At 41.3% G+C, this 18,732-nt stretch overlaps 1 protein-coding gene across 2 annotated transcripts in view; it reads left to right on the forward strand.

Moving 5' to 3' along the window:
* SPOPL (speckle type BTB/POZ protein like) overlaps positions 1–6,539 on the forward strand; it is a 33,160-nt gene extending 26,621 nt beyond the window's left edge. Inside the window, exons 9-11 of one of the 2 annotated variants that reach the window (XR_010783938.1) lie at positions 31–173; positions 260–418; positions 2,328–2,442. Coding sequence is in view for 1 of the 2 variants with exons in the window: in XM_066553605.1 (XP_066409702.1) it covers positions 31–173; positions 260–313; positions 2,328–2,472 (342 nt within the window). In the remaining variant the exon portion in view is untranslated. Of the gene's footprint in view, positions 1–30; positions 174–259; positions 419–2,327 lie in introns of both variants that reach the window. The other variant, XM_066553605.1, reaches the window with a different exon arrangement.
* Positions 6,540–18,732: the final 12,193 nt, after the last annotated feature.

The raw sequence follows: 18,732 nt of genomic DNA on the forward strand, positions 1-18,732 counted from the left end.
ATGATTAGTGCAGTTTTTCTCTCTCTCCAGTATGCACTGGAACGGCTGAAGGTGATGTGTGAGGAAGCACTCTGTAGTAACCTCTCGGTAGAAAATGTTGCTGACATTCTTATCCTCGCAGATTTGCACAGCGCTGAACAGCTAAAAGCACAAGCAATAGACTTTATTAACAGGCAAGTAATACTTGGATTACTTACTAAATATGTTTGTGTTTATATTTGGTGTACTTTCTCAATATTAGCACACTTCTCTCTTGCAGGTGCAGTGTTCTTAGACAACTTGGGTGTAAAGATGGGAAAAACTGGAATAGCAAGTAAGTTTCCCTGCCCCACGATGTTCTGTACAAACACTGCTAAGTAGACTGCAGATCTTAAGAACTGTTGCTTCATTTCCACACTACTGAGGCCTGTCACTGACTGTAAGTAAAGTAGGATTCAGCAGATGCTACCCGAGTTATGATTGTGACTCCCCCTTTAAATGACAGGGATTGTTAGCTGTTCTCCAGTGTGAGATCCTAACAATAGCTGGTTTTCATTCCCTCTCCCAGGGGCATAGTGCTGTGAGATGATGGAAGCAGCCTTTATAGAGAAAACCATTCTCATGAGTACCCAGCTCTGTGCCTGGAGGAGTGATAACCCCAGTGTGGTTTTGAGACTTGCTTGGGTCAGTCTGAGCCTGCAGTATTTCCACAGAAAGGAGGGCAGTTGCTCTCTTTGCCTTTGGGGACGTGTTTGTGCACCCTCCCACATGTCATGTCAGCACAAGTGCTCTGGAGGCCACACAACTCGTCAGTCAGGTCCCTCTGACTCTGAGGGCTCCTGCCTACACTGGAAATAGGTTGAGACTGTGTGGCTCAGGCTCTGGATTGCAGCAGCTCCAGTGAATCACAGAGTGGAAGACAGCCAGCTGCAGAATAGCTGGCAGTAGGCTCAAACAGTGTAAGGGCAGTGCAGCACTTATTTCTTACCATCAGAATCTCCAGAGAGCTTAAAGACTGTGTTGCACCACTTAGTTTAAATTGTTATTTCTCCTTGAAACAAAAAAGGCTTCACAGACATAATGATTGAGCATGATGTGGAAAGGCAGTGGGTGGTGAAAGGTAAATAGTAAAATTTCAGTAATAGAGATAAGTCAGAATCAGAACTATGTAACTACTTGATGTATTTCTTCTCAAGTGATTTGGAAGTTCCTGAACTGTCTTGAATGTTTGCTAGTTGACATGCTGGTCATCTTTGCTTCAGCTAGAACATCTGCAGGAATTCAGGGAAATAATAGGAGAGGGCCTGGCTTAATTTACTGACTCTGGGCACCAGGGAGTCTGAACTTTAGTATTGTTTCTCAAGGCCCTTACCTTTACTGAATTGCAGCAGCAGATTAAAGGCTTGCATTAGAAATCTACCAAAGATTAGAGATCATGTGGTGTAGAGGTCAGCTGATAACTTCATGCTTGATAATGTTCCTGAAACAGTGTGAGGGTGCTCACAAAAGGCTTGTGAAAATGCAGAGCAATGGGAACTTGGGATTGATGCATATTAGTTCCAAATTTATCCTGTGTCAGTGTGACATGCAACCCAACCAATACAATATTCTTCATGTGCAAGTGAATTTTTTGCTTTTTTTCCTATTATTTAACCAAAAAGTAAATACATACATTGTGTAAATATGTAGTTTTTTATCTCCTGGGTGTCAGTGTGATACTTGCTGAAATCTGTTGTTACTTTTGTGTTAGGTAAAAATCAACAGTGGCATTGAAAGCTATTTTGAATGTGGCCCATCATCTACACTGAAAAAAGAGTGAATGTTCTCAAAATGAGACTGAGACTGCAGGCTCCCAGTGAAGGGGTCTGGAGCCAGGCAGCTAATCTGCCTTCATGGCTCTTTCTAGGAGATGAACTGCATCATTTTTGAGGCAGTTTCAGCTGATTCATCTTGTCATCCTTCTCTCTCCCCAAATTGAGCATGATCTTTTATGTAATGAGATCATCGTGTCTTCCCTTGCTTTTCGTCTCTGCACTAGACCTCATTTTCTTCCTAGTTTTCCTCTTTATTGTTTCTCATGAGCAATTTCAAGGTGGTTATTCTGACACAGTTCTCTAGCTGAGGTCTGGCTGGTACTGAGTAGAGCAGAACAAGTACCTTTTGTCCCACATCTGATTATATTTTCATACCCAAATTGCAAATTGCTGCTTCTCTCTGTTGGCACCCTCCCTGGCATCCACGGTCTGTCCCACAATATTTCACTGCAGCACTTCTGCCTTGCCTGCTCTTCTCCGCTGTGCATTTGGTTTGTAAAATGGTGTGACTGTTCTTAATGCTTCTGTTTTCAGCCAAGCAACAGACATAATGGAAACTGCAGGCTGGAAGTCCATGATCCACTCCCACCCTCACTTAGTAGCCGAGGCCTTTCGCGCTCTGGCGTCTGCACAGTGTCCACAGTTTGGCATTCCACGCAAACGGCTAAAACAGTCCTGAAATCTTCCATGAACTCTAGAGAAATTGGACTGACTCCACTCCTCCTTGTCCAGAGGTGTTTTCACAAACCATAACAAGAGTTTTTGTTATCCTTGTCCACAGAACAGAAGCTGAAAAAGCCTATTGTTTGCTTTTCAGATGGATAATTTATGGTTTAATCCTCAGCTTTAAATTAGACTGATTACTCTAATTCACTGAAAGGCCTTAAATTATCTTCAATGACTCTCTAGTCCATATAGTCTAATGTATCTTGATTTTTTTATTATTATTTTTTAACGTGCCTTGTCTTTTTGACTAGGCTCTGCAGGATTGCACTAGCTCCATAATGCAGTAAAGTTGATAACTGAAGATTAATTTTTGAAAGGGATCTTCCATTATTTTCAGAAGAAAAAAGAAAATGATTATAGTTTGGTCCTGTGCTAACTGGAAGGTTTTGGCTGGCCTCTCATTAAAAGCACTTGAACCAGAGGCACATCATGTACCCTAGGCAAGTGCTAAATATAGGGAGAGCCTGTTTGCCTTCAGCAAATGCCCACAGGCTATTTATGGCAATATACTGCTTTGAACATAATTTATTTTTCATTGTGGGGGCAAATATGCAATGGTTTGGCCCAAAAATGTATTTTCATTACAGTTTGTAATGCTTCTTGTGTGTGTGTCAAAGCTGTCCAAGCGGTGAAGAGAAACACAGAATAAACCTTTTGCTTGTGTTTCTTTACGGTCCATCATTAGTTTACATTTAATGCAGAACTGAACGAGAGGTAAAAGTGCTCAATGTGAAAAGGAATGGTGTTGTATATGGAATAAATATATCCCAGTGTATGGTTGCATAGAAAAGTCAAGGATGCATAGAATGACCAAATGTAAATTGAGGAAATGGGCCAAATGGATTTTGAATATGCACTTTTAATGTGTAACTTTTGTATGTTGTGTGGTACATATATATTTTGCTTTTGATGAATTAATGAGGTACAGGTAATTGTGGCTTAACTTTTTAGATACATTTTAAGATGCCCACAGCCACATGGGATTTAGTTTTGTTAGAAAAGAAAGGCATGTCTTTTTAAGACTCAATTGAAGGTGGCTATTGCGAGCTTTCATATTTAAGTAACAAAATATTTTCGCTTATTTGAAAAAGGCATGTGAATGGTAAAAACTTTGAGGGGATTTTTCCCATCTTGACGTACATGCATGGCTCCCACAAACACCTGGGGAGGCTGTGCACACATCCAGAAGTATTTCCCTGAAATGTCAGATGGTATCTACAAGCAGATACTTGCTCAGTCTTGCATTTCAGTTATTGTACTAGCATTGTGGATGGTATTGAAATTCTGCATAATGTGGATGGTATTGAAATTCTGCATAATGTGAAAAGGATGAAACATTTGTAAACTGCTTGTCATGGGCCAGTTCTTTACTATATGAACCTTAGCTTTAATATCAACATCCTCAGTGTTTGATAGCTTTGTTTACAATTGGGAGGAAAAGTCTGCAGTAGTGCACACTCTAAATGTTCCCTGAGTTATTGCATTGAGTTTACTGTAATAGTGATAATATGCTGTATTTCTTTTTTTGGAGGGAAGATTGGGTTTTACAGTGGGGAATGGGAGGAGATCTCACCTAATTTATAAACAACTTCGTGTAAGGGTTTGAGTTTGCCTATTAAAAAAAGTCGTGCAGGGAAGAGAGAGGAAGAATTTCAGATTGTTTCTCCACCCTCATTTCATTGAGATTCATCTGACTTGCTCTGAATGAAATTTTTAGAGGAAAGAATATTTAATTTTATACTTTGGCATCTAGTAAGCCACTTACAAAGGTAAATTGGAAAAAAATGCCCAGTCAAATTTTGAAAACTAAAACCTCTAAACATGAATTTTTTCTTACCCTCTAGCTAAATCTTTATGATGGCTAAAGTGTAAAATCGGAAATTTTAATAATACACAAGGCATCAAATTATATATATACACAGAGATTTATCAGTTTTTAAATATTTATCTGAGATAAGGTCTCACAAGCATTCTCCACAACAGGAGGTGAAGGTGTTTATTCCAAAATCCTGTTTTTGCTGCACTGTGTAACGTGTTGGGACTACAGCTCCTCATCCTCATCACTGTAAAGCTCACAGCGCTCACGTGCAAAGTGACTTGAATATTTAATGCTGTAATGATTGCCCAGGTCAGCCTGTTCTAAAGTAACAACTTACAGTAATCAGATGGAAAGCTTAAGGATTTCTAGGATTTTTTTTTTCCAAGCCTAATAGCACACTTTGTACCAAAAAATGTCAGACACTGTGCTGTGATTGCCTGCATCATAGAGTGTCCCCTGCTCGAGCCAGGCAGTGTGAACTGTGAGTTACACCCACAGGAAAGAGCCCTCTGCCGATCCATCTGTTCAGATTGGACTTTATTTATTTATGTTTTCAGGTTCTGACAGATCTTGAGAAAAAGGTAAAGCAGTTGCTGTATTCTTAAGTGAGTGCACTAATTATTCACCTCTTTAATTACCTACATGCAGTGTTCTCACTGGAACGGGATGTTGATAGTTGCAACCTTCCCCTCTGGATTCAGTAACTCGGTTTCATTCCCCACGTCTCAAGAAGTTGCCCTTAAAGCCTCAGTTGGAAGTGCAGCAGATCAGGAATAATCAGTGGTCAGGTTTTTCCAGGCTGACATCCTGGGTTTTTTTCCTGGTTTCCCCTCCAGGTTAGGAATATGCCTATGTATGAAGGTGCCATGTTTTGGCTTGCCAACACTACTCTCTCATAGATGTGAACCACCACTTCTGTGCTTTTCTGGGGAGAACCCTGCATGTGTCCTGTGTGTGTGTGCGTGTGTGTGTGACTGTGTGGTGTTTTTTGTCAAGGGTGACTTTCTAAAAATAAGGACTCAATTTGCTGTTAAAATGCTATTATGTATTATATATATTTTTTTTTCTCCATTCAGACCTCTCCTAAGGAGATGCTTTGGGTGGAAGTTGCTTCAATAAATAATCCTTATTTCCTAGTCCATTTACTGCATGCAGAAGTATGAACACATTGTGCCTTTATAGGAAACTGTTGCAATGAAGGGATGATTTAACAGGGTGCAAGGTCTTTGTAAAATGTATTTTTAAAGGTGAAGAATACTACTCTTTGGTACACAACTGAGATGGAAAAGTTCAAATTGCATTTGACCTCTGTTGCATGTTGATTCTTGCTTCCTAAATTCAATTTCACTGAGGTACAAACTACACAAACAAGTGGAATAAGTATTACAGATACAAGTTGAGTAATGGTATATTTTTGTGAAATTGTGATAATATTTGCTGTTACAAGATAAGTGTATGTCAAAATGTGATAATCATGGACACAAGGTTACTCTAGTTCTGATGTTTTTCTACACATTGAGTATTTAGTATAAAATTCACCTTTGCACAGGAGATCAGTAGAGGACCTACATGGAGACTGTGTTCCTTTTAAATCCTCACAGCAAGGCTTCTCCTTTGAGGGAATAAAAGCCATGTGCAGTATTTGAAACTGTGTTTCATAGAAGGCAGTGAATTGCAAATGTGAGGTACTGCTACCTGAAATGTTGTCAAATTTTGTTCAATTTTACAGCTGATTAAAATTCCTAAGCTTAATTGCTTTTTTTTTTTTTCTTTGTAATTGACAAATGGAATGTTACCTGTCCTCTGTCTGTTGTCAGTAGTGTATTTAGTGCAGAGCTTAGCTCCTTAGCTAGCCAAGACACTTAGTCTCATATCCTGGCTTCTGCTTACAGTAAATGGACTATGTTTGTAAAGGGAATTCACTATTTCAAGTGTTTTGCAAGGAACTTCACTGTATTTGTAACCTGGTTTTTGAAGGCTTAAGATCAATGAGTCCTATTTTAGAAGTTAAACCAGTGAAATGACTTGGACCTGTTTTGGGGTGGAAATGATAAAGAGAATTCAGATATGTAAACAGTCATATCAAACCATCCAGCCTTTTTTTATCAGCTGATGTTAATGGTGAAATACTTTTTGTACCTTGTTGCTGAAAATATTTTTGCGTTTCAGCACATCAAGTTACAATAAAGTTGTTACTTATACAGAGTGTGTCTGTCTTTATTTGTTGTCTGTACCTGCATTTGTTCCCAATAGCTTCCTTTGCTTTGAGAAGGATATTTTGTCAGCACTGTCAGTCTAGTCTCAAATATGGTGCTGTTCTTTTGGAAACCTCTTTTGGGTAGGATCATCTTGCAGCCTTGCTCTGATCTCCATGAACTTGGTTATTTTTCTGTTTTGACACCTTAAAGCTCTGGACAGCTGAACTTTCCCACCTGGGAAGTGTCTCCCTTAGCACAGACTCTCAGGGCTGGTGGGAACAAGGGTTGATGCTATGGTAGGAAAATGGGATTGGTGGGTTTGAAATCTGCTTTCTTCTTCCACTCACCATCCAAAACCATCATCCTTTGTCCTGCCAAAGAGAACAGGCTGCTGATGAGCCCATCCAGCAGGAATGCTGTTGGCATTTGTTACAGGAGAAGTGATGTGGAAGAGGAGGAGTGGTATGTAAGAGGTTTCATGTGGTTATAAATATTTGCAGTGATACGTGGCACTGTTGATATGTGACTTTGGACACTCTGAACTCCTGAAAATGATGATGTCAAGGTAAGTTATTTTATAAAAAGTGTGTGTCTGGGTAGGTAAATGCAAAATTCTCCAGGTGTGCTTAAAACAAAAAAATTCATCCCTTAACTGACTCCACAGTGATCCAGTTCCTCGTGGGGTTGTATCAATAATGGCACAATATCCCCACAGAGAGTTCAGTAACCCCCGAGGGGAACAGGACTGGTTACCTCTGAGTGGTATCAGAATTATTTATACAATCCAGATGTCTGACTGAGCTTCAAATTCCAGATAAACAAAGAATATTAAACTTCATTATTTCTTTATTTAGAGGGCTATATTTTTATCCTTTCTGAAGATGGTTTTCCTCCCAGTTGTTAATCTTGTCATCATAAAAAATTTTGTTATTCAGTAAAATTGATTCAAAGAGCATTGATTTTTAAAAACCACCTGTTTTCTTTCTATAGCAAATTGCATTTGTTTGTGTGGAAACTGAGCACATGAAGAAAGCTTTTTCTCCTTTAAGTTGAATATTGTGAAAAGTATTTTACAGTGTTGGTCCAGTCCTGTGTATATCCTCTTTCTTTGAAAGAGGGAAGCTCAAATATTGATTCTCAATTGGTGATAGAGGCTGATGGGTGAAACCCATCTCTTGCTGTACAGAATTGCCTGTCCTGCCCTGTGCTGAAGGGATGGTTTGATGTTGAAGTATTTGAGTGCAGCCAGAGCAGTCAGGTGAGAAATTAAAGTTTATTAAAGTGAGTCTTTGTGCCACTACTCTAAACTTCATAGTATTAATGGTTTTCTGTGTCTTAGATGGCTTCAGTTACAATTACTATTCATTCCATTACAAATTTTACTTGCCACATTTATTAAGTAAATTAGATTAAAGATGCAGCTGCTTCCATTACACACAAATAACTTTGCACTTAACATTGTGATAGTGTGCTAACAGAGGAAATGCTATTAATTGCCACTTAAAATTAGTCTTGAACAGTTTATTTTTCTGCAAACATATTGGCAATTTTCCAATAGAACTTGTTTCTTGTTGTCAATTTTGAAGATTCCTTCTTTGTACTCTCAGAGAAAGTTGGAAAAAATACAAGGAGTTGGGTGAAGGATTTCAGATGTGAGATGCAAAGGATTTGCTTTTTCCATTACAAGCACTGCACCAAGGGAAAAAACCCATCCCAGGCTCAGCTGAGAGAGTTCTTGAGTGCTTTGGAATGGCATTCCAGGGGGTGTCAATAAGTTTTATTTTAACAGCATGTGAAGCTGGTGCTCTAAGTGTAAAATTTGGCTTCTTGTGAGTCAAGTATGAAGAACAGAAACAAGCTTGTGATTTTGAGACTCAGGAAGAAAAAACAACTTTGCAGAGTTTGCATGGCCTTGGCTTATAGGGAAAGTACCAGGAGTGTTTTGAGCTCTTGGTTCAAGTGTTCTGAAGGAGCAGTACCTGGTGATCATCATCCTGTCAGGCAGGGAGCTGGGCCTTCTTTGAAAACGTTTCCTGACACCAACATTTTTGCCTTGCAGAGCTTGGAGCATAACAATATTTTGGTGCAGGTACTGTGTTTCAATCAAGGGTAGGTGTATAATGAGTGGAAATCTCTGCTTTGCCCAACTTATGCATGTTTCATGCGTTGGCAGTGATAGTCATGCAGAAAATAAATTACACCACGTCAGGCTTGGTGCTGCTGATCAGAATGGAGACAACTGCTGCTGCATTTTAAGCAGTCACAGTTTTTGACTTCCCACGTTTCTCCCTGCACAGTTGACTGAGCCATTTCTGTTAAAAAAGGTAAATTCTGAAGAGTATGCAAAAAACATTCTAATAGGATGAAATCTTAAAGCATAGAAGCTCTAGCTCCAGTCTGACCTATTTTAACCTTAATTGCCACATAAACTATTTATATTTTCCATTTTTAAGTTGGTGAGTTTTCAGTAAGCTTTGAAATAAATTTTATGTATTATGTGCCCGATTTTCTAACCCAGCTGTGTTTATTGAGTCTTGAAAGTTTAAAACAAACCACCTACTTGCTACTGAAGTGTACAACTAAAATGTTTGCCTCCAGCAAAGACTTAATCTTGCCTCTTGTCCTTGTGCCATGCCCAGATTAGGAGCTGTGGTGGTGTTTGTAAAGCCCACACCATATGTTTTTAAATGGAGAAAAAAATGTCAATTAAATGGTGCATCTTGTCCCTGTCACCTCTTGCAGGTGGGCTGCCCTTGTCAGACACACACAGAGGGAGTTCCTGCACTGCCAAGCCCTCGTTCCTCCCTCTCAGCAGCACTGGGGCTTATTGTGCTGGATCAAGAGTTTGTACCAGCTCAACTCAAATGGGGAGGATTATTGCAGGACCACAGACAGAGAGACATAAAATATTTGTATATTTATTGGCTGTTCTGGTCAAGATGAATTTGAGACGTGGGTATGGGGCAGGGTGGATGTTTTTTGAATGCAGCTTTTTCTTTAAATGCCTTGCTGATCATCTCTTTTAGGATTTTTGAATGTGTGCTGGCACCTCTCAAATAATGTAAATAAATACAAAATACCAAGTGAACCTGCAAATGCTTTATAGTGAAATTTGAGGAAGTTCAATTTTGCTGATTTAAAGAAATGGAGATGCAAATTTCCTTGTGAAGGTACCTTCTAGCAGAAAATGTCAGACGTGGTTAATCTCAGAACAAACTATAAAAGGGGTTAAATTGTGTACTAGATTAGGAAAATACTCAGTATTTTAGCAGTAGTGCTAGAATAGCAGGCATCTACTTCTGACAAGCTGACAGAGCAGAGAATTGAAACTTAATGAATCTTAATGCTTTCTGTCATGTACTTCAATTTTCTCAAATTATTTCTCCAATTAGTTCTAGTCTTTGTGAAGGAATGATTAATGATAATTAATACATTCTTATAATTTGCATATTCAATCTCCAGTGTTTCTGAAAAAATACAGATTTGTGTATGTGAGCAAGGCTGGTTTGTCTGTTATTTCTTTGGGGTGCTGGTGTTTTTCAGATTTTCACCTTTGTATTTCCAGTTGAACAGGGAGAATAAGATGGATGCATTAGGGAATTTAATATGGTCTCTCCAAATAAATAATTGGGACATAACCCAAGGCTTCAGTCTTTCCTGTAAAGATGTTTTCTCTTTAGTGGATAGGTGGGGAATGTTGGGGTACAAAGTTATTGTCAGCAGCTCAGCTCATCCTGCACCAGCTTTGGGAAATATTTACAGCTGCAATTTGGCAAAACTGGGTGAATCCTGGAGGGCACCTGCTCTTTAGAGGTTGGTTTTGGTTTGTTTATTTTATTTTTAGAGTGTCTATATGCCTCCTTTATATTGTCATTAATTTTGTTTTGCCCTTGACATGTGCATATGGAGGGATTTATCCAAATAAATAACCATATGAATTTTGTGTTTAAAATCAGCACCATGAGATTTTGAAAGTCACTGGTTTTTTGTCTACACAGGAATTCTGGCTTTCCATGCTGCTCTGCAGGTATCCAACATTTGACTCATTAAAACAAACCCAAAACCTGCCCCAGCTCTGGGAGCCTGCAAGAGTGGCAGGGTCTGAAATCAGCATCTCTTTGGGTAGCTCCAGAAATCCTTTTTCTTTAGATACACTTCATCAAAGAAATGGAGTGTTGGCAGTTTCAGCTACTTTTTAAATCAAGAAATACTTCATTCTAGTTGTTTTGCCACCCAGTTAAATATGTAGTGTTTACTGGGGCAGTGTGCCCCAGTTAGATTCACCTCTGAATATTCTGTACAAATCATTATTGAAGTGCTTAAGCAGAGTACAAAAACTGTTTTTATGGAAGAATTATCCTGAAAAAAACAGTGTGGGTGTTCAGAATGTGTTGATTTGGTAACCAAGGTACACCCTCAGCAGGAGGCTGCATTTTCCAATAAGGTATTGCAATATTCTGGGCAGTTAGAAAAAGGAGCAGAGGTTAAAAGTGCGGGTGTTTTATCACTTCAAAGGACCAGATTTGGGGGTTTTTTTTAAATAATCAGCTGTTGAGGGTGCTCTAGGTGGTATAAAATTAAGCATTCTGAAGTTGGGCCAATTCTGTGTAATAAATACTCAAAGTTACACTATGAACAGTTGTTGTATTTACTTTGTCAGTGCTGTCAAAAGAATCCATAATCTCGTTGCTTCTTTGCAGAGAGCAAACTAAACATTTATTCCTGATTCCCCTGGATAAAAATATGTAGGGGAAGGTGCTATTGCACTGAGATTGTCTTTAGCAATAAACCTGGTTTGTGTTTTTGCATGAATTACAGAGATGGGAAGAAGTTTTTCCTGGTGTGAGTATTTTTCTTCATTCTTTAGGAGCAAGAATGGAAGCTGGGGCTGGCTCAGCAATGTTCAGTGCCACTGGGACAGCATCAGGAATAAAAATAAGCTTTATTTGGCTGTATGTAGAGATTATGTAGAACCATTAGCAGTGCTGTCATAGTGCTGTTATCTTTACTTCTCGTAGGGCTAAACTTGGTAAGAATTGGCTTCTATTCCTGCAGCTACCCAGGGGTTCAACAGCTGGGAGGGAAATGCTGCCCTGGAGGGAGGCAAAGGGAGGCTGCTGGCCACTGTGTGGGGTTGTTAAAAGCTCTTTAATTCAGCAAGTTTGGCTTAGAGAGTGAAGCTGGGGAGGTGAAGTGAAGGAGTCCTTCAGTGGGAGCAGCTGAGCAGCCAGAGGAACAACGAGGCACTTGCACTTACGTTGTGATTGTTTTATTTTACATCAACAGAAGATTCACCAAATAATGGATGAGCAGAGGGTGATGAGTGCTTTTATTTCCAGTGGATTTGGGCTGGAAGGACTTGGTGTCCTTTCACATGGTGGGCCAAGGATTCTTTCCCATTTGCACCTTGCAGAATTGATTTTGTGTCCCTCTCCTGGCCGTCAGCTGCTGGGAGTGGGTGAAGGGAAATGACAGAGAGGGAGAGATTCTGGCTGTGCCGGGAGTGCTGGGCTCGGTAACCTGTTCCTGAGTGCTGGGGGCAGAGCTGCTCTCCCTGCTCTTGGGAAGAACTGCAGGAATCATTTGCAAGGGAAGAGAATCTTTCTTAGGTCCTTGCTCCCAGAGCTGTGTGCTGACATCATGTGTGTCCTTCTGCAGCCTGGAAAAGGGATTTGAACAAGGACACATGGAAGAGCCTGGTGTGATGGTGGTACAGTTTGTTTTCTGAAAGTGTTGGTTTAGCAGAATATTGCCCTTACTGCAGAAATGCCTGAGCCAAATGCACAATACACATTGTGAGCTTTAATGTGCTTTTGTGTCCTGCAGTAGATTAAAATGTCAGTCATATTCTCCTTATTTCACAGCCCCCTTGGATCCCTGGGGAAGGTGCACATGTCCTATGTTACTTGTGTCCCACCAATGAAACAATCCTCTAGGAGGAAATCTGTGCAAGATGTCAAATTAATTGCACCGAAATAATGAGTTAGCACCAAATGCTAATTAAATATTGATGGAAGTCATACTTTCAATTATCTTCATTATGGCACAGTGTTTTATGTAGACATGAAGTGCTGGGGATGTGGGCATATATTATCATTAATCTTGTCATACAAAAATATTAGCAATTCCTCAAAAATCTACTGTAAATGTGCTGGAGGTCCATGTTTAGTATCTTTTTGACAGAGTAAAGTTTTCTGTGGTTTTTTTTTTTCCTTTTTCTTTTGAAGGAGCAGGGCTGGAAGGGCCAGGAGGTGGGGCTGAGGCAGAGGGGGCTGGTGAGTGAGATGTGACCCAGGGTGTTCTGCTCTGGGACAATGGGATGGGCAAGAGCCTCTCCCTTCCCTGTGTGCATTAGAAAAAAAACTTTAATCCTAAGAAATTAGAGGATTTTTTAAAGAGAAGGACTTTGAAAAACAAAAGTCCAGGGTTATCTAGACTAGGAACTAATTAAAGGGTGAATCCCAGGAAGAATCCTATCCAAAACCAAGCTTTATATGCAGTTGCCTTTGTGGAGGATGGACAGAATTTACCACGTAATTCACAGGTGAAACTGGTACTGTAGAGTGCAGTCTTTTTGCTCTCAAGTCCCTTTGAGCTCTTCTAGGAAAAAAAAAAAAAAATATTTCAAGACCTCCAAAGTCATCCTGGAAAATGCTGCCCTAGGAATTCTTTTTATTTTAAATGGAATTTCTTTTTCATCAATCAACAGAAGGCATAAACTGAGGTGAAAATTAATCCTTCCTGCAGACTTTTAAGAAGGGAAAAGTTTGTACAGACTGCCTCGGTGGGCCTTCTTTTCCAAGCTGGAAAAGAGGTCCTCCTGCCATCTCTGCATGAAGAAATGGTAAATTTGTGCTAGTTTGCAGGGAAAAAAAATAATTAAAAAAAAAATTAAAATGCTGCTTTTGTGCCTCTTGGCCATAATTGGCAACTTCTGCCAGAGGAGAGTGTGAAGGATGCTCACAGCAGTGGCTGCATGATGTGCCAGGGTGTCTGTGTCTCCATGGGCAAAAAAAATTCCTGTCCCAGGAGTGTGAACGTTCTTTGTCACTTCTGAGAGCACTGAAAGGTTGAGAGTGGAGACAGGTGAGTGACCATAATTAGGGAGGAGGATGTGAAGCTTTTTATTGCACTGGGTGCAGCCTTAGTGCCATTGTCTAAGTGTAAATTGTTCCTAAAAGATAACGCCGAGATTATTCACCCCAGAATCTCCCTGGGCCCAGGAAGAGGCATTTTCAAATTACCAGTGGTGAAGTGTGGCAGAGCAAAAGGAGCTCTTGAGCTGAAGAACAGCTAATGCCCAGCAGAGCAGAACTGCAGCAGCAGCTGCTCAGGAGGTAATTCTGTGCTCATAATGATTCCAACTCCTCTCAAAAAACTATCACTTTGCAAGTGTCCCTCATCTGAAGCACAGAGCTTCCCCAGACCATCAGAATAGAATCTCTCCACATCCCGAGCATGTGAAATTAATGACTGAATATTATGCTGAGAGCCATTTAATTAAAAACACTTTCATTAATAATGCAGTTGGAGAGTGTATGTGTGTTATGTAATTAAAGATAGTACATCAGTAAATGATACTATGCAAAACCAATTCAAAAAATTCAAATGAGTTGGTGTAGCATAAGGAACTTAATTCAAGTGGGAATAAAGTCAGTGTGAAATAAGCTCAGAGGTTTTTTTTTTTTTTTCTGGAAGCTGCAATTAATCTGCTTCTGGCAACACAATTCAATAGTCATATTTTAAATAAGGGGCTGTGCTTGTTTTAAAGATAACTGGTGGTGAATCAAAATAGATTTCTCTCTCCCCTCTTTTTGCCAGCTAGCAGTATCTCAGTGTCTGGACACTGCTGAGCCTGGCTGCCCTGGAGGATGAGGGCAGCCTTGCACACCATTCACCCGTGCTGCTGCCTCTGCTTGGAGCACTCGGCTTGTGCCTGGCTGGGACAGAACACTGTGGGCCTGGTATTTGTAGTATTTTCACTTTAAAAGCAAGTGCTGGAAGTGGAAGAGAGGGGTTATTCCCTCAGGGCAGATCAATCTCCCTGTGTGGCATTGCCTTCCAGCAGCTGGGTGCTTTGGCTTGTGTTGTTTTCCACCGGGTGCTTTGGCTAATCCAAATCTTCCCCGATTGAAGTCAGAAATGCCTCAGTTAAATATATCTGACATGAGAAGTGGATTGGAATTAAGTAGCTCTAAGTAGTATTTAATAAAAAGGCTTGCTTATCATCTTCAATATGGCAACTTGGAATGGTTTTTAATCCTTTAGTTTACCTGCTCAGAAATCTGTGTTAAATATTCTGTGCTCCCAGGTTAGCAGTGCTCAGCATCACCTGCTTCAGACACACTCTGCCACCCCCCCTTCTTTGAAGGAGCACTGCTGGCTTAGGAGGGACTGACAGCTCCTCTCAGAGCAGTTTCCTGCTAAGCCAGAACATGTTCTCCTGTCCAAGTTAAATGAACTTGATGTGTTTTGAAAACCTGGACTGATTTTTTTTTCTTTGTCATTCTCCAGAACAGCTCGGTGTGAATTGCATTTCATCGGGGGCTTTTGAGATGTGGGCAGGAGTGTAAGTGCTCTCCACCCATCTGAAACCTCATAACTGGGATATTTCTCTCGTGGCTGTTGAGGTGTTTATCATGGAATGGTTTGGGTTGGAGGGAACCTTCCAGACCCTCTTGTTCCACCCCTGCCATGGGCAGGGACACCTTCCCTAGACCAAGTTGCTCCAGGCAGGATCTCCAGCACAAAAGATGCCAAGTCTTGTTTTCTGGGAAGCAACAGTGACTAGAAGTTCAAAGGTAACACCTTGATAGCTTTAGGTGGGGGTGAGTTTTTGGCCATTTTAAACTTCAGGGATGATTCAAATAACCTCCAAGTCTCATGTTTCACTATTCTCTTTCCTGCCAATTTGGAACCAATTATAATGTATCACCTTTCAGGAAGATCACCAGCTTATTTGGAGCTGTTAAGATAAGGTAGCCGAGGTTTAATTGGCTTGTAATGATGAAAGAGCCACGAACTGTCTGGGAATGAGGAAGAAAACAAGGAAATGGGATTTGCATCCGAGGGGGCTGAAATGTAGGGCTGCCAAGGGCAAGTGAGCAGGGTGAGGACTGAATGCTGGTCTGGGACCAGGCTGCCAAAAAAGCTGCCTTGATTTCCAAGGATGGTTTGCCCTGGGGTGCCTGGAAAGGGTTCCAGGGGCAGCTCTTGCTCGGGGGCGCCTCTGTCATGGCTGTGCTCAACTCCTGCTGATGCCTTGTGAAGGCTGAGCTAGAACAGAGACCAGACAGAGCTAAAGAATAAAGCAGGGATTTATTAGGAGGTTTCAATAAATCCACCTTGGGCAGCACAAAAGCCCAGCCAGGGCTGCACCAAGATGAACCAAAATGGTCACAAAATGGACAACCAGTCACAGGAACTCTCACTTTTATAAGTTCTGCTCCATTTGCATATTGGAGTTATTTGTCCAATTGGAGCTTTAGCCCATCAAGTCCCATCCTTCTTGTTTTTCTCTCTTCAGTCCACGTTGTTTGTGCTCTTGGGGCTGAGATTTGGATCATTTGTCCTTGGTCCCCAGCTAGAGAAGGAATTGTTTTGTCTCCCTACTCTGTGAAGAGAGCTCACTATCCCCTAATATGAAGCTCAGAAGTTCACACTGAAGCAGCACAGAATCTCAAAAATACAAAAGCTAAAACCTGAGGCATCACTGCCATCAGGTCATGTCCTGTGGTGCTCCTGCCCTGCTCCCATGGCCCAGCTCTGGGTGGCAGTTCCAGTCTGGCCTCCTGACAAGCCAGAAGAGGCCATGGTGTCCCCATGTGCCAGCTCAGCTTCCCACATCACTCCTTTGCTGGGAGCTGGGAAAGGTGTTTGAGCCTTTGACTTGCACATCACCCCTGGGCCCTCAGTGCAGCTCAGCTCCTGGGTCTGGGTGAGGAGTCCCAGCACATTCCAGGTGGGAAGGGAGCCAGGAGGATCTCTGGGTCCAGCTTTAAGTGCATGGCCCATGTGGGCTCCAGCCCATGCCCTTGGTGTGATCAGCACCTGCTCTGGCCAGCTGAGCCGATCTCAGTGCATTTGCCATAAAATGAAGAAAATACATTAAAAAGTCCCTGAAGCAATTTTTTTTCCCTGTCTGTTCTGGCTTGAGGACAAAAGCAGAGAACAGTGCAAGAGACTGACCTGGTTGCTGTTCCATTCCTGTTGAATAGGAAGGTGCTGATATTTCTTTTGGAGTCTATTTTAGAGTCTCACCACTGTTTATGCAGGTAGGATTTTTTCTTCTCCAGCTAAACTGTTTTCCCATGACTGTGATTGCTTTTTAATTGAGCTGCAGCTGGTGCTGGATTTGTGCTGAGTTGGAGACTGAATTACATCTTTGGAAATAGCTTTTTTTTGGGGGGATTTTTTTTCTTTTTTCCTTTCAAAATTCAGTCAGGATGGCTGGGCTTCTTGCTTGAGGGTACCAAGAGCTCTGGCCTTGCTTCTGGCTGACAAGCCTCCAGTATTTGGGGCTGCAGAGCTGTGCCATGGAGTCGGTGGCAGCAGCCTTGGCCATGTCCTGTGGACTCTGTTCAGTTCCCATCACTCCTGGCTGCAGATCTGAACAGGTTTTTCAGCTCAACAAACCCCAAGGGAGGCATGGTTTGACACCAAGCAGGATATTTCATGATAATTCAGTTCCTCTTCTGTAAACCCACTTGATTTGTTAGCTCCAAAACAAAGGATGCTGCTCCTGATGGACACGTGCAGGAGGTGCTCACGAGGGAGAGGTGGGAATGGCAAAGTCTGGTTTTTCAAACTAGACACCCTCCAGCTAAAAATCTACTTGATTGATGTGTGTTTCATTGAGCTACTTAGTGTAGAGCAGCTTGTTATTGTCTTTTCAACTGTGCAAATTTGAACAGAGACGGTGCTAATGACGAATCATTATTATACTATAAATAAAACATTATCCAGATTATGCTGGTCAACAGAGCATAAAACAAATAGCAAATTCTAATGTCCTTGAATTACAATTTAAAAAGAAAAGCAGCACAGGATGCTGATCTGCACGAACACCCCTGCTTGGCTGCTGTCAGAGTTCTTCCAGTTGCATCAGGAGCATCCAGGGGTTTGCTCATTTGCAGATTCACCCTAAAAAGCAAATGTGCAAGCCCAGGTAGGGCATGGCACACAGAGCTCAGCTCTCTGCTGCTCTCTGCCCTGCTGGCCCTCTCTGAGGGGCTGGCACTGCCACGTGGTCCCCACGGCACAGGGAGCTGATGGTGAGGCTGAAGAACTCACCAGGATGTGGCCACTGGTGAGGGCTGCAGGGAAACCAGAAATCTGGAGGTCCAGAGGATAAAATTCTTCAGGGGGAAGAGAAGAAAAAAACCCCAGGCTGTTACTTCCTTCCTTAAGTTGGGATGGTTAAAAAACTGTGGATGTTTGTGGTTCCTGCAGCTCTGCACAGAGTGCTGGCTAAAGAAAAAGCTGAGGCTTTATATGTTTGTCATGAATGAGCTTTTTATTGGAAATTTTTAATTCTCTCTCTAATGTTGGGTGGGGAGAACAATAAGAAAGGTATTCAGCAAGAAGTCTATGTATTTAATGTGAACTCTCCAGGAAAGTGGTCACAGCCCCAAACCTGCCAGAGTTCAGGAAGTGCTTCGGGCACAAGATGGGATTTTTGGGGTGTCCTGTGCAGGGCCAGGAGCTGGACTCAGTGATCCCTGTGGGACACTTCCACCTCAGGATATTCCATGATTCTGTGATATTTTCACTGATATAAATGTGTGCAAAACTGTCCTGTGGAGATTGGGATTAAATAAAGGCTGTATATTAAAAACTTCTAGATTAAGTTGCTGCAGTCATAAATTGCCATTGCCAGCTCAAGACACTTTTTAAATATGGTATTTAATCATTCAAGTTTCAAAATCCTTTGAATAAGAGCCATAATAGCAACAATTTGAAACTTGTCTGAAACAGTCACCTGCTACACAGGAAAATGTTTTTAAAAACACGGCCTGTCTGTGTGAAATGAAATCACATTTATTTTTGTTTACATGGGCAGCATGACGTCTGACCTAATCAAGCCTGTCATCATGTGCATTATATTTTGCTTACCCTGCTGGGTGTAAATAATTTCTTCTTAAGCAGATTTTGACTGCAGTAAGAATGTAACTGCTTTTTTTTTTTTTTTTTCCTT

This window comes from Molothrus aeneus, chromosome 7 (assembly GCF_037042795.1).
Source record: "Molothrus aeneus isolate 106 chromosome 7, BPBGC_Maene_1.0, whole genome shotgun sequence".
NCBI lineage: Eukaryota > Metazoa > Chordata > Aves > Passeriformes > Icteridae > Molothrus > Molothrus aeneus.